We start from the raw sequence: 17,466 nt of genomic DNA, 5'->3' as shown, positions 1-17,466 counted from the left end.
AAAAGACGTCCAAAGACAATGCAATGTTGCTTAAGACAGCTTTGTGACGTTGCGGTACAATGCAAAAAGACGTGCAAAGACAATGCAATGTTGCTTAAGACAGCTTTGTGACGTTGCGGTACAATGCAAAAAGACGTCCAAAGACAATGCAATGTTGCTTAAGACAGCTTTGTGATGTTGCGGTACAATGCAAAAAGACGTCCAAAGACAATGCAATGTTGCTTAAAACAGCTCTGTAGATTGGGCCACAGGCCAGTAACTTAAATAACAATTAAAATCATTTTAACTATTTTCAAATGTAATTTTTGCTTCAGCAGAATACTGATGCAATAAATTTGTATAATTGACTGTTTGGATCTTTTGAAGCATTCTTGACATCAGTAGTCAAATTCAAAGTCACAATTCCTAACTTCATGTCTTTTAATATTCTTGATCTTTTTTCTGCTAGTTGTCCAGCCATTTGTTTCAATTTGTCTGTGGATGTTCCAGAAGCTGGAATCAAAATCAACATCAGTTACTAGTCTATTACTGTAGACTACAAAATGTATGTTTGTTAACAACTCGGTGAAAAGTATTGGTTTATAAGTGAAGCTAACAGGATTACTTCTCAAGTATTTTGAGTAGTCTGAATCCTTCAATAAATTGCTCCTACATTTGTACCAATGATAAAATGACTAATCAATGATAACTTACGACATCCTGCTTGTTGTTTTTTTGTTATTAGCAAATCTGACAGATTACCGAACATATAGAGAACTTTAATTTCTTTCTTTATTTCTCTCAATAATATTTATATCTGTTCATATTTTAAATTGTATAAATACATCATTGTCATGATTTTATACACATTACGGAGAATGCCTAGTACATTTGTTGTTCAAAAGTAATAAGTTAGTTTCAATCAATCTATCCTGCTAGATGTCAGCTTCCAATGACATTTTATAATTGTAAAAACCTTTTCAACCAAGTCTTACATCAGTCAACTGCTAGACGATCTTTCATGCAGATGGGAGCAAACACGTAAATAATAAACCTGAAGTATATCCACAAGTGGCAGATCACCATCATAAAGTTAACCTTTAAAACTGAACTCACCTTTTGCAGCAATCATTTGCTGAGCTATCAGTTTGCGTAGTATTTGATCTGCCTGATGAATACCACTCTGAGAACAAATCTGACGACTTTCTTCTTTCTGTTCGACATCTTCCACAAGAAGTGGGTGTACTGGATCTTCTATTGCACTGTTAATCAGTAATCTGATGTCACTGAAGCAAAACTAGATCAGTAAAGGAAGGATTTAACGATGCTCTCAACACATTTTATTTATGGTTATATGGCATCAGACATATGATTAAGGACCACACAGATATTGAGGGAGAAAACCCGCTGTCACCACTTCATGGGCTACTCTTTTCGATTAGCAGCAAGGGATCTTTTATATGCACCATCTCATAGACAGGATAGCACATACCACGGCCTTTGATATACCAGTCGTGGTACACTGACTGGAGCGAGAAGTAGCCCAATGGGCCCACTGACGGGGATTGATCTCAAACCAACCACGCATAAAGCGAGGGCTTTACCACTGGGCTACATCTCTCCCAACAAGATCAGTAATAAACTGTAAGATAGAAAATAAATGTAACCGATGGACATTAGTGCATATAGATATTTTATTTATTTTTCTCGTTCCAACCAATGCACTACAACTGGACAAAGGCCGTGGTATGTGCTTTCCTGACTGTCGACAAGTGCATATAAAAGATCCCTGGCTGCATTAGAAGAAATGTATTGGGTTTCCTTTAATGACTACGAGTCAGAATTACGAAATGTTTGACATCTAATAGCCAATGATTAATTAATCAATGTGCTCCAGTGGTGTCGTTAAACAAAACAAACTTTAACTGTTACATTAAATGTAGTCTTATCACTGAAACCACCAACAGCAAATGACAAAAATAAAATTAAATCTAGTTTGTTGAGTTTATCTACATGATTTTAAAACAAAATTCAAATAATGCAAGCACTTTTCAACGGCCTATTTTGTAATTTCCACATACAGTAACAATATATTGTTTTAACCTATTTTGTAATTTTCAAACACCAATAATTATTATAACCTTTAAAAGTTCACCTTTTGTCTTATCACCATTCAAAGTTTTTACAGTGAGTATTTCATTCTTGCCTATTTATGAATTTTCAACTGTGAAAGTACTTTTGAGTCTTTGATATTTGGTTTTTAAAGCAGCAAACACAAATACATTCAAAATAAAAATACCTTTACCCGATGATTGCCGAGTGACTTGACATTTGTAAAGAATGCTTTTCCCATTGGCACGTTTCCTTGTTGGGACTCTCAAAATGAGTAGCCATTGATCGAATGACATTCTCATCAACTTGTCCTGCTACCCGCATTGCATTCTGGGACACTGCAGTTTCTGTGGAACAGTCCAAATACAGTTCCGAAAACCCAACCCTGTCTGCAAAAGCAATGACATATTTATACTTTTATTCACTTAAACAGACAAATAACTTTTTTACAGATGCCAAACTGACTGAATTTATTCAGCACTATTTATTGTAAATCATTTTGTTAACAAAGAATATTGATTTATTTAAAGAATGCTTAATGACACCCCAGCACAAAAATACACATTGGCTACTGGGCGTCACAAAAGGTAAGTATATGAAAATATTATTTATATGTAAAACCACAGTGTAAAGTATGGAGAAAAGTATAATATACTACTCAAAAGAATTTAAGGGTCAGACGATATTTTCGACATTATTTTCTGAATGTCAATTATATTAGCTAGACCATAATGTCACGCATGGTATTGTTCCATTTTGACGAAAGTGGGTCTAAGCAACCCATAAATGAATTAAAATCCACTGTCATTGACACTGTCGACTAGTTGTAATGGCGAAAACATGCTTACATTTGCACGTAAATTAGGGCGAAAGCGAAAGGTCTGCTAAGTGCCCATAACTTGCTTTTTCACAAGGCGCTTCATTTGCACGCTTTGCACGTGTATTCCATGTTCCCAATGCTGATTTCCGTATAATTGGAGCTTGCGTTCGTGTACGGTGCACACTCCAAATTCGACAATGGTACGACTTCAACTGACTATCGAAGATCGACGAAGGGCTATTGCTTGGCTTCAGGATGGCAATACGCAAAGAAATGTTGCTCTGAGACTTGGTGTCAGTCAGAGTGTCGTTGGCCGACTGTGGCAACGGTATCAAGCAACGAATTCTGTTCGAAATCGTCCACGTTCGGGAAGACCCCGAAGCACTACAAATAGAGAGGACCACTACATCACCAATATGGCTCTACGTCAACGCACAACCACTGCACGCCGATTACGTGACAATCTGTGGACTGCGACTGGAACTCGAGTGTCTGATCAAACCATACGCAATCGTCTGAGAGCCAATAATCTACGCTGCCGTCGCCAGGCTGTTCGACCACCACTCCTACCACGTCACAGAACGACCAGACGTCACTGGTGCACGCTTCATCTGCGGTGGCAACGTGTTCAGTGGGGTCGAGTGATGTTCACTGATGAGTCCAGGTTTAGTCTCCAGTTCAACGACGGTCGGGTTCGTGTCTACAGACGTCCTGGGGAGCGCTTCGCTGACGTTAACGTTAGACAACGTCACCGGTTCGGTGGTGGCAGCGTCATGGTGTGGGGCGGCATCTCTATCCACCACAGGACCCCCCTCTATGTGGTGGATGGCAATCTGAATGGAATCCACTATCTGAATGAGATTATCCGGGCCGTTGGTTCTCCCAGGCCTTCAGCAGATTGGCGGCGGGGCAGTTCTGCAGGATGACAATGCCAGACCCCACCGCGCCAGGGTGGTAACGGACTTTCTCAGACAACAAGGTATCACCAGGATGGATTGGCCAGCATATTCGCCTGACTTGGCCCCAATAGAGACGCCTGGGACGAATTAGGCAGGAGAGTTCGGGATAACCATGCCAGAGTGGCAGGCCATTCCCCAAGAGTTCTTCAGACGTCTGATCAACAGCATGAGGCAACGATGTGTCGAGTGTATTCGCGCCAGGGGTGGATTCACACACTATTAAACGAATGTTCTAATGTGTAAAATCCATGTTTGACAACCTTCAACTCTGACAGCATGTCATGTGACTTTCTTGTATACAGTGACGTTTATTTGTGTTTTTTTGTAAATATGGAACAATAAATAAAAAAATTGGTGTAGTTTACATCATCAATCTAATACTCTGAAACTTATTTGGTTATAAATTTTTGACCCTTAAATTCTTTTGAGTAGTATACAATACAAATATAAGTGTAAGTATATTATTTTAAAACTATAGAAATCAAAGTGCCTTAAAAACGTTTAAATTAATTCTGGTTGGATTTAAAAGATTCCAAAACATTTCTGTTACCAAATATATCATTTCTCATTGGCTTCAGAAAGAAAGAAATGTTTTATTTAACGACGCACTCAACACATTTTATTTACGGTTATATGGTGTCAGACATATGGTTAAGGACCACACCGATTTTGAGAGGAAACCCGCTGTCGCCACTACATGGGCTACTCTTCCGATTAGCAGCAAGGGATCTTTTATTTGTGCTTCCCACAGGCAGGATAGCACAAACCATGGCCTTTGTTGAACCAGTTATGGATCACTGGTCGGTGCAAGTGGTTTACACCTACCCATTGAGCCTTGCGGAGCACTCACTCAGGGTTTGGAGTCGGTATCTGGATTAAAAATCCCACGCCTCGACTGGGATCCAAACCCAGTACCTACCAGTCTGTAGACCGATGGCCTGCCACGACGCCACCGAGGCCAGTCTCATTGGCTTCAGATGATCACACTCCACCGTAACAAAGAATAGTGCAATGGGCTAAATTTACCTATTTACTTTGAACCATTAAGTTATGAATTGAAAGAGGTTACTATGGTAATCTGTACATCTTTGTTCATACAATCAATAAAGTAATAGTAATAAACAATAGAATGGTGATTTTCAATAGTTAATGTTTCAAAGACTATTTTACTGATGAAACATGAGTTAAATGTTTTCTAGGGTGCAGAGATAAAAACAACATGAACATTAAGTCCAGAAAACAAGCGTTTTAAACAATTTGGAGTTTTTCACCACACAAGGTCAGAAACATTTTTTAGGTGGTACTAAAATCAGAAATTCCCGGAAATTTGCAGAAAGCATTTAAGATTTCATAATAGGACATGTTATACTAATTATACATGACATTCTGCAATCTACCAAACAATTCTACCACTAAAAGTGTTCCCAAATTAACAAAGGCACCAACGTTTTCTTGCCAGTTGAAAGTATTGGTATCTCATACTCCTGTAGTACATATTGTCATCAATGATGATCACGAATGGTCTGCTGGCTCCACTGGGAACTTCATTCCCAAGAATTGATGTATAACACTCTTCAAATTTCATCCACAAGCCATCACTGACAGACACCGGTTGAGATGCAACTGAGCATGTCTTGGGACTAACAGAAGATAACCCACTGAGGTTTCCAAGAAGGATGTCGACACATTCCACAATTTCTTCCCTGTATAATTTCCACTTGGATGCTTCCTGTAAAGTGAAAACATATATACAAAAACAGTAACCTTGGAGTTATCAAGAATATTAAAACGAACTTGCATTTTTCAGACCTCTGCATTTAATGGCAGCCATCATTCTCGCTCCATATTACTCCCCCGAGACTAGTTTAAGCAGAGTAACTTTCAGTTCCCCTTACCATGTGAATTTATTTGGTGTTATCAATAACCGGCTTCAGTGGCGTCGTTAAGCCATCGGACATAAGGCTGGTAAATACAGGGTTCTCAGCCTGGTACAGACTCCCACCCAAAGCGAGTTTTAGGTGTATGGCCACTACACCCTCCTCTCTCACTAACCATTAACAATTAACAACTAACCCACTGTTGCACAGACAGCCCAGATAGCTGAGGTGTGTGCCCAGGACAGCGTGCTTTAACCTTAATTGGATATAAGCACGAAAATAAGTTGAAATGAATGTCATCAATATGGTAATATCTGAACTGGCTCCCCGTAATCTAAGTTAAGGGAGCAATTGATCACTCCCCTCACTTTTTGTCAAGACAGTGTCCGATTTTGTCCTACTGCAAATAACATTTAGACTGCTAATAATATTTAGACTGTTAATAATACTTCGAAATTTTGTAATAAGGCTGATTTCACTAAACTTGAGCACAAAAGAACTTGTCATATACCAAACATATATATATATATATACAGTCAGACCTCGTTACAATAACCATGTTCATCCCTGGGTCACTTTTTCGTTATATCGAAATTGCCGGTGTATCCAATTGTCATGAGTTATCTCCATTGCCAAAATAACGTAACAAAAAATACTCATTAATATTAACTGATGACTGAATGGCATTTAAAAAATTAATGCATTGCAATTATTATTAAAAACAACAAATACACGTACAGACATTAAATATATTTTTTTAAACATCATTAAATATACTCTTCAAAAGAAGAAACGCAAAACCACATTGTCGTAACATTTGGAGAATTGATTTAATTATTGAATGGTGAGTCCGATAATTACCAAATGTTGCAGGATTGTTCACAATTCACTCTAGTCCATTGTGAGTAAGTGATAGGACACACCACCAAGGTCAAGGTCATCTGGAGTCAATACCGGGTGTGGCCTCCGCGTGTGTTGACAACTGCCTGGCACCGCCTGCCCATTGAAGCAACCAGAGTACGGATGACGTCCCGGGGGATGGTGGCCCACTCGGCCTGCAAGGCTGCTGCCAGCTCGGGCAGGGTCTGGGGCTGTGGTTGTTGCTGTCGGTCCAACTCGTCCCATAGATGCTCAATTGGGTTCAAATCCGGTGATATCGATGGCCAAGGAAGGACATTAATGTTGTTGTTCTGTAGGAAAGCCGTTGTGAGACGTGCTGTGTGAGGCCTGGCGTTGTCATGTTGGAACACTGCGTTGGCGTTGGCCATAACTGGAACGATGTGTGGCCGGAGGATCTGGTCAATGTAGCCCTGTGCATTCAGGTTGCCCTGCACGTGGACCAGGTCAGTTCTGCCAGTGTGTGAAATGGCTGCCCACACCATGACACTACCCCCCGCCAAATCTGTCCACTTCCTGCACGCAGTTTTCTGCACAACGTTCACCACGACGCCTATACACGCGACATCTTCCATCATGACGTCGGAGCAGAAATCGGGACTCGTCACTGAACCACACCTGTCTCCATCTCAGTTGAGGCCATTGTCGATGAATCTGGCACCACTGCAGTCGGAGTTGACGGTGTTGTGGTGTTAAGATGACACCTCGAACTGGACATCTGGCACGAATTCCTACCTCACGTAGGCGGTTTCGTACGGTCTGGTCGGATATCCTGCGCAAACCTGGTATTGCTGCGGCTGTGGAGGTGGCAGTAGTCAATCGTTCCCGAAGGTGGCGTACCCGGATGTAGCGGTCCTGCCCGGGGGTAGTGACCCGTGGTCGACCGGATCTAGGGAGGTCACGTGTTGATCCATGTTGCTGGTAACGGTCCCACAGTCTGGAGATGGTGCTTGGGGACACATGGAATGCCCTGGCAACGGCCGTTCTGGATTCGCCTGCGTCTAGTCGGCCGATGGCATTGTTTCTCTGCGGTTCACTGAGACGTGGCATGTCCTGGATTGTCAACTGTCGGCCAGATACAGAGGCCAGGCAAGCGAACACCCTGCACTTTTATACTGTCGGTGTTCATGTTGCACGTGCAGACAACGCACGTGCAGTGGTGACATGGTTTGCACGTGGCTGCGTTTTTGCGAATATTCACATTTTGGAACTTTATTGTACAGTAGCTGTGTTTTATCGAATGTAACCGTGGGAATGTGTTTGGGACATGCAATGACCTTATATTCACAAAGCATGAACCGGTAGGAAACATAAAATCGGAGTTATAACCCATTTGTACCCTTTTGCGTTTCTTTTTTTGAAGAGTATATATTAAACAAGGCATATTCACCTTCAGTCTAATCATTGCTTGGTTAAAGTCATCTCCGATTGGTACCTGTTTGGTTTACAAAATATCATGAAAATAGAAGATTTTATTGTTCGAAGTTAATCCTTTAATTGGTTAATTAAAGGCTTATTTGCAAAATTAATACATGTCTACAGATTTCGCAGACATCAGTATCTCGGACAGCATATGACACAGTCGGCTCACTACGAGACCAAGGATTCTAAGTGGCTGTGTGTGTACTGCCAACATGCTACGGTATCTGTGATTATGTAATGTCGTTGTAAAGAGGTGTTTTCAGACAGCTGATGCACGTTTGTTCCTAATTTGCTCTGTCGGTGTTGGAAGGTGTGAATTCCAGTGTAATGAACAGTATAACACTGATGTACGTTTGTTCCCGACAATTTGTGGTCGGATAGTGTAAATGTCATAGTAACGAGGTCTGATTGTATATATATCATATATCATGACATGGAATGATGAAAGCTGTGTCTGAAAGTTAAAAATTAAAATCTTGTATTGCCCATTGTGGAATACAAATAGAGAAAAGAAAAAAGGAATATTTTGGTCGATATTACTTGAGGAATATAGCCAATCAAAACTTTGATGTCTAGCATCAAGATATATTTCACAGTCCAGTACCGGCTCCCACCCAGGGCAAGTTTTAACAATTCAATCAGTAGGTGTAAGATCACACCGACTTCTCTCTCACTAACAACTAACCCACTGTCCTGGACAGACAGCCCACATAGCTGAGGTGTGTGTCCAGGACAGCATGCTTGAACCATAGTTGGATATAAGCACGAAAATAAGTTGAAATGAAATAAACAGGACAGAACATATCAAAGCTTTTTAATACTGCCTCATTATTTCTATCAAATAGCATCTAGAGATATTTTCCAGACAGTGCAGCACATACCATAGCTTTTAAATACCAGTAGAGGATCACTGTTAGGCATAGACACCGAAGGCTATTAGCCAAGCAATCTGAACTAAATCCTGCCCTCATAAATTAACTATTTAACAGCCTTGAAAGCAGTGATTTGTTCATGGTGCCACTGGGGCAGTTTACATCTGTACAGATGCATGGATAGTCCAGTAAAGACGTACAGAATAGCAAGTACATGGAGGGATTAGAAGATGGATGAGATGTGTATACAGGTAGTTTGATGGACTGGCAGGTCAATGAACACACTCATTGGAGGACAATTCGATAAGTTTGGTAGATGAATGGATGCATGGGTGGGTATGTATGTATGGATGGATGTCTGGGTGTATGGATGTGTAAGTGGGTGTATGGTTGTGTAGGTGGGTGTATTGATGGAGGTGTTGGTGAATGTATGGGTGGATTGGTGTATGGATGTGTGGGTGGGTGTACAAATGGGTGTGTGCATGGATAAATGAGTGGGTGGGTGTATGGATAGATGTGTGGGTGGGTGGGTGTATGAATAGATGGGTGTATGGATGAACGGGTGGATGTATAGATGGGTGGGTGTAAGGATGTGTGTATGTATGGATGAGTGGGTGGGTGTATGTGTGGAAGGATGTGTGGGTGAGAATATGGATGGATGTGTGGGCGAGTGTATGGACAGATGGATGTGTAGGGTGGGTGTATGGCTGTGTGGGTGGGTGCATGTATGGAAGGGTGTGTGGGTAGGAATATATATGGATGTGTGGGTGAGTGAATGAATGGATAGATGGATGTGTGGATGGGTGTATGTATGGATGTGCGAGTGGGTGCATGTATGGAAGGATGTGACCGGAATATGGATGGATGTGTGGGCAAGCGAGTGGCTAGATGGATGTGTGGGTGGGTGAGTGAGTGGATAGATCTATGTGTGGGTGAGTGAATGAACAGATGGATGTGTGCATGGGCTGTTGGATGGAGTAAAGGATCAATTAAAGAGATGGACACTATTTTTTCTAACACTACAGCATACGTTTCACTATTACAGCTGTTTTTGATAATCGATATCAGACATTACTTATATTTTATTGTTTAGAATTAAATATTCACCAGGCCCGTGCACAGAAATTTATATGGGGGGTGCATAATCGACGGCCCAAAGGGCCGGAGTTGCTAGTGGGGTCCAGGGGCATGCCCCCCGAAATGTTTTTAAATCTAGAATGCAGGAGATGCATTTTTTTTTTTACACATCCACAGATGGACCTCGGCAAACTATGGGGGTGCGTATGCACCCCTCCTCCCCCCCCCGCCCCCGCGTACAGGCCTGTCCACTTCCTTATCCAAAGTGTGTATGGTCATCCTGATGTTAGTAATGCCATAAAATGCATTTTATCATTATGAGAATTAACGTTTATGGAGACGAGCTCTAGTCTATTTTTCGAGTGTATTTCCCCATTAGAATACCACAAACGTTTGTTTCATTTTATTGTAACTATATCAGAAAATATTACAGGTTACTTTGAGTAACCAAATTTAGTGTCTATTTTTCACAGGTTCTCACGGAGTCTGCCATGTTAAAAAAAAAAATTAAAATGCATAAAAGCTTATCCACTGACCTATGTAAGTATAAATCTTTAACAAACCTCGGCTGATGTTTCCGTTATGAGCATCTTCTCCACATCTCCTGGCATCAAGTGATCATACTCGACAACGATAATCCTAAACTCCTGCATCAGACCAGTCTCTATCTGGTGGATTAGGGAAGACTTACCGGATGCTGGAAGTCCACAGACAATGAGAATACATCCACAATCTGATGTCATTGTTTAAACTATCGTTGATGTGTTACATGTGTCTATTTTAAAAAATGAGAATACATCCACAATCTGATGTCATTGTTTAAACTATTGATATGTTATATGCGTCTGTTTTCCTCTATATTCCAAAAACACTCAGAATACAGCCATGATCTCATGTCATTCTTAAAACTATTGATGATGTGTTATGTGTCTATTTTCCTTTATTTGATTCACGTCTATTTTCCACAAACAATAACAAGAATAAGTCTTGATCAGATGTCATTCTTTAAACTACCGATAATGTGTTATATATGTCCATTTTCTTCCATTTCTTTCAAATCTATTTTCCTCAGTTTTGTTCACATTTATTTTCCTCTATTTTGTTCAAATCTATTTTCCTCCATTTTGTTCATGTCTATTTTCCTCCATTTTGTTCATGTTTGTTTTCCTCTATTTTGTTCATGTCTATTTTCCTCTATTTTGTTCACATCTATTTTCCTTTATTTTGTTCATGAGATTCCCTCCAGCCTGAATGGTTTCTTCAAACAATTCTGAAATTTAAACAGAACTCATTTTGAAGCTGAATTTAGAAAACACAACATCTTGAGCTACTAATTTTAATTATGAGACTGACACATTTACTTCCACTTTTAGTTTTTAAAATCCTGTGAACCCTTAATTTGAACAATACAAGTATTTCAAATAAAAAGGTAGACATATAAGAGGTGTATGAAATGATCACTTGACAGTTTGTCCTGACAGGTGAAAATCTGCTTGGATAAGTAAAATGTACCTCGATGGTTATCTGGTAGACAATAGGGCCTCCACGAGTCCAGTATATTGGACTCATGTACTCTAGGGTCAAACTCGACTCGGACCCCGACGCTTACACTAGATGATGAGATTAAAGAATAAAGTAAAATAGCATTATGCACATGGATGTCAATCATGCTATTGTATTGCATTTAGAAACCAGTTGATATGTTCAGTGTTGTGAAGGACGGACGGACAGTTTAAAAAGAGAAACTAGTGCATGATCATATAATTATTGTGTAACTTATATCATTGATAATTTACTGCTGAAATTATTGTCCTACATTGTCCATTGTATTACAGTTGATCATTGTATTCCACCTTTTACGAGTACTCGAGTCCTGTGAACTGACTTACGTCTTATTAGACTCGACCCGTGCCCGAGTACTCGCGTACTCGCGTACTCGTGGAGACCCTAGTAGACAAGTAAACATTTACATTGGAGTTTCATTTTCAGACATGAACAACATAACCACTTATTTGGAAAAGGGAACATATTGACGGGCAAGTAATTTTCTAGATGCACTTGTCCGTGGGACTAGTAAAAAAAATTATGCTTATTTCTATCGCTGAAAAGAATACAAAATTTACTTTCTCAAAACCAACAAATACGACATGTTTTATTTAACAACGCACTCAGCACATCCAACAGATAAGTACCAGATAGTGGTTAAAGGCTGACAGAGGACTGTTACAAACAAAATCTGTCATTTCCCCATACCCCCCCCCCCCATAATATTCTGTAATGTTAAGCATATTGAATTCTTTCAAAATTAAGTAATGCTCTTTTCAACTCCTTGTCACTGTGATGTAATATGACACATTACAGTGTTTTCTACTTGTATTAGAAGATAATATTCTGAAAACATTATGCAATTTTTTATAAACATCTCCTTCCCATGTTTCACAACACATTCCATGATCTCTCCCAACTCTGTTAGGTGTGAACTCTGGTGTAACAAATAAAACAACACTGACGTATGTTTGTTCCCAACAATCTTTGGTTGAATGGTGTAATGATGCAACAAGTTTAAGTTAATGTTTTGTTTTGGGAGTCGCTGCTTAATATCTGACCTTTTTTTTCTTTTTCTTTTTTTTGTTCAACGACACCACTAGAACACATTGATTTATTAATCATCGGCTATTGGATGTCAAACATTCCGACTGTATATATAATAAAAAGAATTGTCTATGCATAGGCGTCATATGTGTGAGGAATGCAAAGAGCATTACCTCTCCTCCAAATCTGATAATTTACTAAATGTTTTTATTTTTTTATTGTCCCCAGAATATAAAATGGCAGTGTCAGGGTTGGGGTGCCCTGAGCTCACTGTCTCACAATATTTTTTAAATTTCATATGGTATACACAGTTTTATATACATACATATAAATGGCAAAATATATACACACAAATAGATATAAGCCACACACTTTATGTATATTGTTGTTGTTGATATTTTGTTGTTGTTTTTTATTAATTTTTTTTTAAATTATTATTATCTGGGGCCAAGAAGGAAAAAAAAGAAAAAGGAAAAGATGTTATGTATGGAATTAGTATTGATACAAGAAAGTATTATGAAAAGGTGTGTGAAGGAATATAAAGTGCGAAGAAGGTATTTTAGAAATAAATATATCTCAATATTTGATAGATTTAATAAACTTTTATGATGTTTGAAACAAATTATCCCACTGCTCCCATATTGTCTTGAAATCTTCATAATTACCATTTTTATATAAGATACATTTTTCAGTTTCCAACTTTTCTTTAATTATAGTTAAGGCAGAGAAGTTTAATTTTTGTTTTTGTATTTTCATGGAATAAATATATTTTATGTTAATAAATAACCAATTTATTGCATATGTATTTGTTTTTTTAAGCAGACCCAAAATGGCAATATGTTTATCTATAATTATGCACTCTTCTATAGTATTGAATATCCAGTTTGTAATATCTTTCCAAAATTCTTTAACATTAACAACAATCATAAAATAGATGTTCAACTGTCTCTGGCATACGATTACAAAAAGTACATTTATTTGAATTAATATAATGTATTGTATATAGAAATATGTTAGTAGCGAGAAATCAGTGTAGAATTTTATATTGAAACCAACGTAAAGTTGTATCTCTAACACATTTAAATGGTATATTGTAAAATATATACCATTCGACTGGTGAATAACAAAAACCTTTATTTTTATATTTTAATTGAGACTTTGGAATGGCTTTTGTGTAGCATAACAATTTATATATTTCTCTACATCCCGTTTTGTCTTTAAGAAGTTGTTTTAACTCGTGGGGTAGACTGGTTTTTCGTTTGTAATTGACTCGTTTATTTCATCATTATGTTTTCCATATATTCCTATGAAACATTTCACTGCATTAATTAAAGAAGCATACTCTAGAAAGTTTGTTTTTATATTAAATTTTGCAATAAAATCGCATAAATTTAGAAATCCTCCATCAGTATTAAAGGGACACACCCTAGTTACGTTTATTTGTTAACCATTACGGCATTGTTTTTCGCTATTAAACCCCATTTTTCACAAATAAAATTGCACTTTACTTACATTTTATTATTTAGAATACACATTTCCATTCACCTGAAGTGCTTTTTGGTAATCCTGATGTTTGTAAAACCACGAAATGCATTTTTTGCCTTTTTATCACAAGACGTGTTGTCGAGAAAAAAACGTTAAGCAAGCGAGGTCCAATCTATTTTTAGAGGGGATATTTCCATTTCAATGTCACAGACGTTGGTATATCACGTGACCATTATCGTTTTGGTTCAGTTTGTTTTCTCGTGCACGGTTCGCGCAATCAACATCCGATTTGTTTTGTTCATTTGTGAGATTTTTCTTCACAGTTCGTGAACATTTTCAGTAACAATAAAGTTCAGACAAGTAAGTGTCTCAATACAAAATGTTACAAACCCTTAAAACCAATAATTTTGCTAAGTCTTACGATATCTGGAGAGGGGATATAACCAGGACAGAACAGTTGGAACATGTCCAGGAGAGGTGAAACGAACGCACCCCAAGTCTGTGAAATTTGTTGTGACGTAGGCATTGTTGTGCTTCGAGCGACATCTATCGGTGACATCAGAATACTAACTTTCAAAATTATTTCAAGCAATTGGGACATGGGGATTTCCATGGTATTTATCGATATAAAACCTGCTTTTTCACTCCATTTGATAAAAACGTGATCTAAGTGTGTTACAGGTTTGTAGATTAACCAAATTATAATTTATTTTCGCTGGATGGAACTAGGGTGTGCGGCTTTAACTAAATCACTAATGAAACAAACTCCCTTTTCTGCATATTTCTTTATAACAAATAGGCTTCTTATTTTTTAATATTTTACTGTTAAACCAAATGTTTATACCAGCTATATCGTTTTCATTTTATATTGGTTGTTTACATTGGATGTTTCGCCAGCTATCTAGAACATCTTCCCAAAAAGGGTTAGTCATATTTTTAATTTTTAAAATTTACAAAATGTTACTAACTCATTCCATGCAATGCATTAAATGCTTAATTTATTATCTTGATGTGGAGTTTTTACGACAAAGTTTCATAGCAATAAACATAGTTATTTTGTAAAGAGAAAGGAGGCAAACTAACCAGAGTACTCTTGACGGTAAGAGAGCTAGACAGACATTTGGACAATTATACGCTCATTACCGTCGGAGACCAATCTATATAAATTCTGCTCAATCACTGCCTACCAAACGATAGTAAAAGATTCCCGCTCTAATACAACAACAATCCTAAATTTGACATTAAATACCTTTACATCAATCATTTTTGAGTTCCCTAATAACATTTCACATTTTAATCATCAATACACACTACAGGAACAACCCATCAGCAACAATGTATTTAACTGGAACATTATTGAAAGGAGGTGCTGTCGGGTTTCTTCCTGTGTGTGTGTATTGGTGATTAATATGTTTAAACATTTTTATCAGGGAGTTCGAAAATTATCAATGTAAGATATTTAAGGGAAAATTATACTATTCGGTAAAGATTTAAAAGTCATTTTACCTTCTTGAAATTTTCACATATTATTGATATATCCTTATATTACTGGAATGTCAAAAACAATCATAGGTCACCTGACAAAATTTTGATCCATGGACCATAAAGTGAATAGGTGTATAAATCACTTTGACGTTTCTTTTTTTCCGTATGTAGTCTAATTATTAATCATGTTTTTATATCCATTAACCATATTTAATTTTAAACTTTTTTGTAATGCAACTTAGAGAACAGTAGTTGTGTTGCTTAAAATGACATCAAGCAGACACACAAGTACCTATCTTCACTACTATAACAGAGTTTTAAATAGGGGCCTACATTGGAACTAAAGGAAAAAGTGACTTTTTAAAAACATTTACAGACTATTTACTTTACAATTGTATACAGAATCTAAGTCATTAAACCTTTTTCATTTTTGCACAGATAGTAATGCTGGATGAGTAAATCAATATAAGATAATAAAAATGTACTGTCACCGATGAAACTTTTTTACAGTCAGAGCTTGAAATACCCCATACATAGATACAAATTCATAAAAGTCCACAATAAATTGTTTGAGAACTTTTGTTTTAAAAACAGTTTCATTTGAGTGATCAACTATGTTCTTAAAAACACAGTACAAATAACATTATTTTCAATTAAAAAAATTCCATTGTGAGTTTAGGTGGGACTGGGGTCGGGGTGAAGAATGGGTGGAGGATTATTCCCACATATCTGTATCTACTGAAACTGACGTCATAAAAAAGACCTGCCTGTGAAACATGACGAACTAGTCAAATAAATTACACTAATATATATTTTATTGAATAAGAAGACAAAATGACAGTCATGTGATTGCCGTCCATTTTAGGACTAACATGGAAATACATCACAGTATCCTTAATTTATAAATCATACAATTTTTTGTCCAATTTTATTTAATTTCACATAACATCATCTGTTTTTGCCAAAAAATAATTATTTTTTACCCTACGTTGACACAAACAAAAATTATATATGATAAAACATCTTTTGAAAATGGACTATTTTGTTACGACATTGTGTATGTTTCAGCGCTAAACCTATCGTTAGTGACGTCACACCACTATTGTTCTGCTAGTTAACGAGTCTACCGCTGCCAAATATAGTAGTGCGATAGTATCATTTCCCTTTAACGTCAAAAATAGAATTATTGTTGTATCAGAGCAGGAATCTTTGACTACCGTTTGGTTGGCAGCGATTGCGCAGAAATTATGAATTGGTCTCCGACTGTAATGCACATAGATAACTGTTCAAATGTCCGTCTAGCTCTCTTACCGTCAGAGTACTCGGGCTAGAGAAAAACCTGATACAGTATAGGTATAACAAAAAAATTCTAATCCTAAATAAAATCATTTAGTTTTATGAGCATCTATCTGAAGGAATAATCTTTACATTTAAAACAAAAATTAATAAATTATTATTGAGAACTGCCCCCTTTGTACAGTCCTTTAAAGTAAACTACATTCAATGACGTTTTTCTAAAAAGTTGTGACGTCACATAGATGCGATATTAATTTTATTATACCTATGTACAAATCCTTGAAATTGACTAATCCATTGACATATTTAATTATAATGATTGGTTTTTTAAATATAATTATCTCGATTATGTAGATATAAGCTATAAATCTATGTCCATTATTTTTGCAAACGATTGTATATTTTTTTCCAACATCATGAACATGTGTTGTATGGACGCAGCCATATTAGCACGTAAAGGCATGGCGCCGTTTGAGACAGTGGAGGCTATTGGTTAAAATTAGTTGACAATATTAGAAATATTTCATTGTGAAAACTAATGAGAAAAACTAATTAGAAACATTATTGGTTAAATACTATGCTGTGGTTGACTA

At 37.4% G+C, this 17,466-nt stretch overlaps 1 protein-coding gene across 1 annotated transcript; it reads right to left on the bottom strand.

Annotated features, from left to right (window-relative positions):
• Window positions 1-280: 280 nt before the first annotated feature.
• LOC121384106 (L-seryl-tRNA(Sec) kinase-like) lies at window positions 281-17,320 on the bottom strand. The gene is made up of 6 exons (XM_041514340.1): window positions 17,139-17,320; window positions 10,579-11,285; window positions 5,317-5,599; window positions 2,285-2,480; window positions 1,096-1,265; window positions 281-492 (listed from the first exon to the last, which is right to left on the bottom strand). Exons 2-6 carry the CDS (start codon window positions 10,756-10,758, stop codon window positions 311-313), a joined length of 1,011 nt encoding a protein of 336 aa, XP_041370274.1. The 5' UTR covers window positions 10,759-11,285; window positions 17,139-17,320; the 3' UTR covers window positions 281-310.
• Window positions 17,321-17,466: the final 146 nt, after the last annotated feature.

This window comes from Gigantopelta aegis, chromosome 10 (genome assembly GCF_016097555.1).
Source record: "Gigantopelta aegis isolate Gae_Host chromosome 10, Gae_host_genome, whole genome shotgun sequence".
In the NCBI taxonomy this organism is placed as follows: Eukaryota; Metazoa; Mollusca; class Gastropoda; order Neomphalida; family Peltospiridae; genus Gigantopelta; species Gigantopelta aegis.
This window is presented reverse-complemented; position numbering and strand designations above follow the sequence as displayed.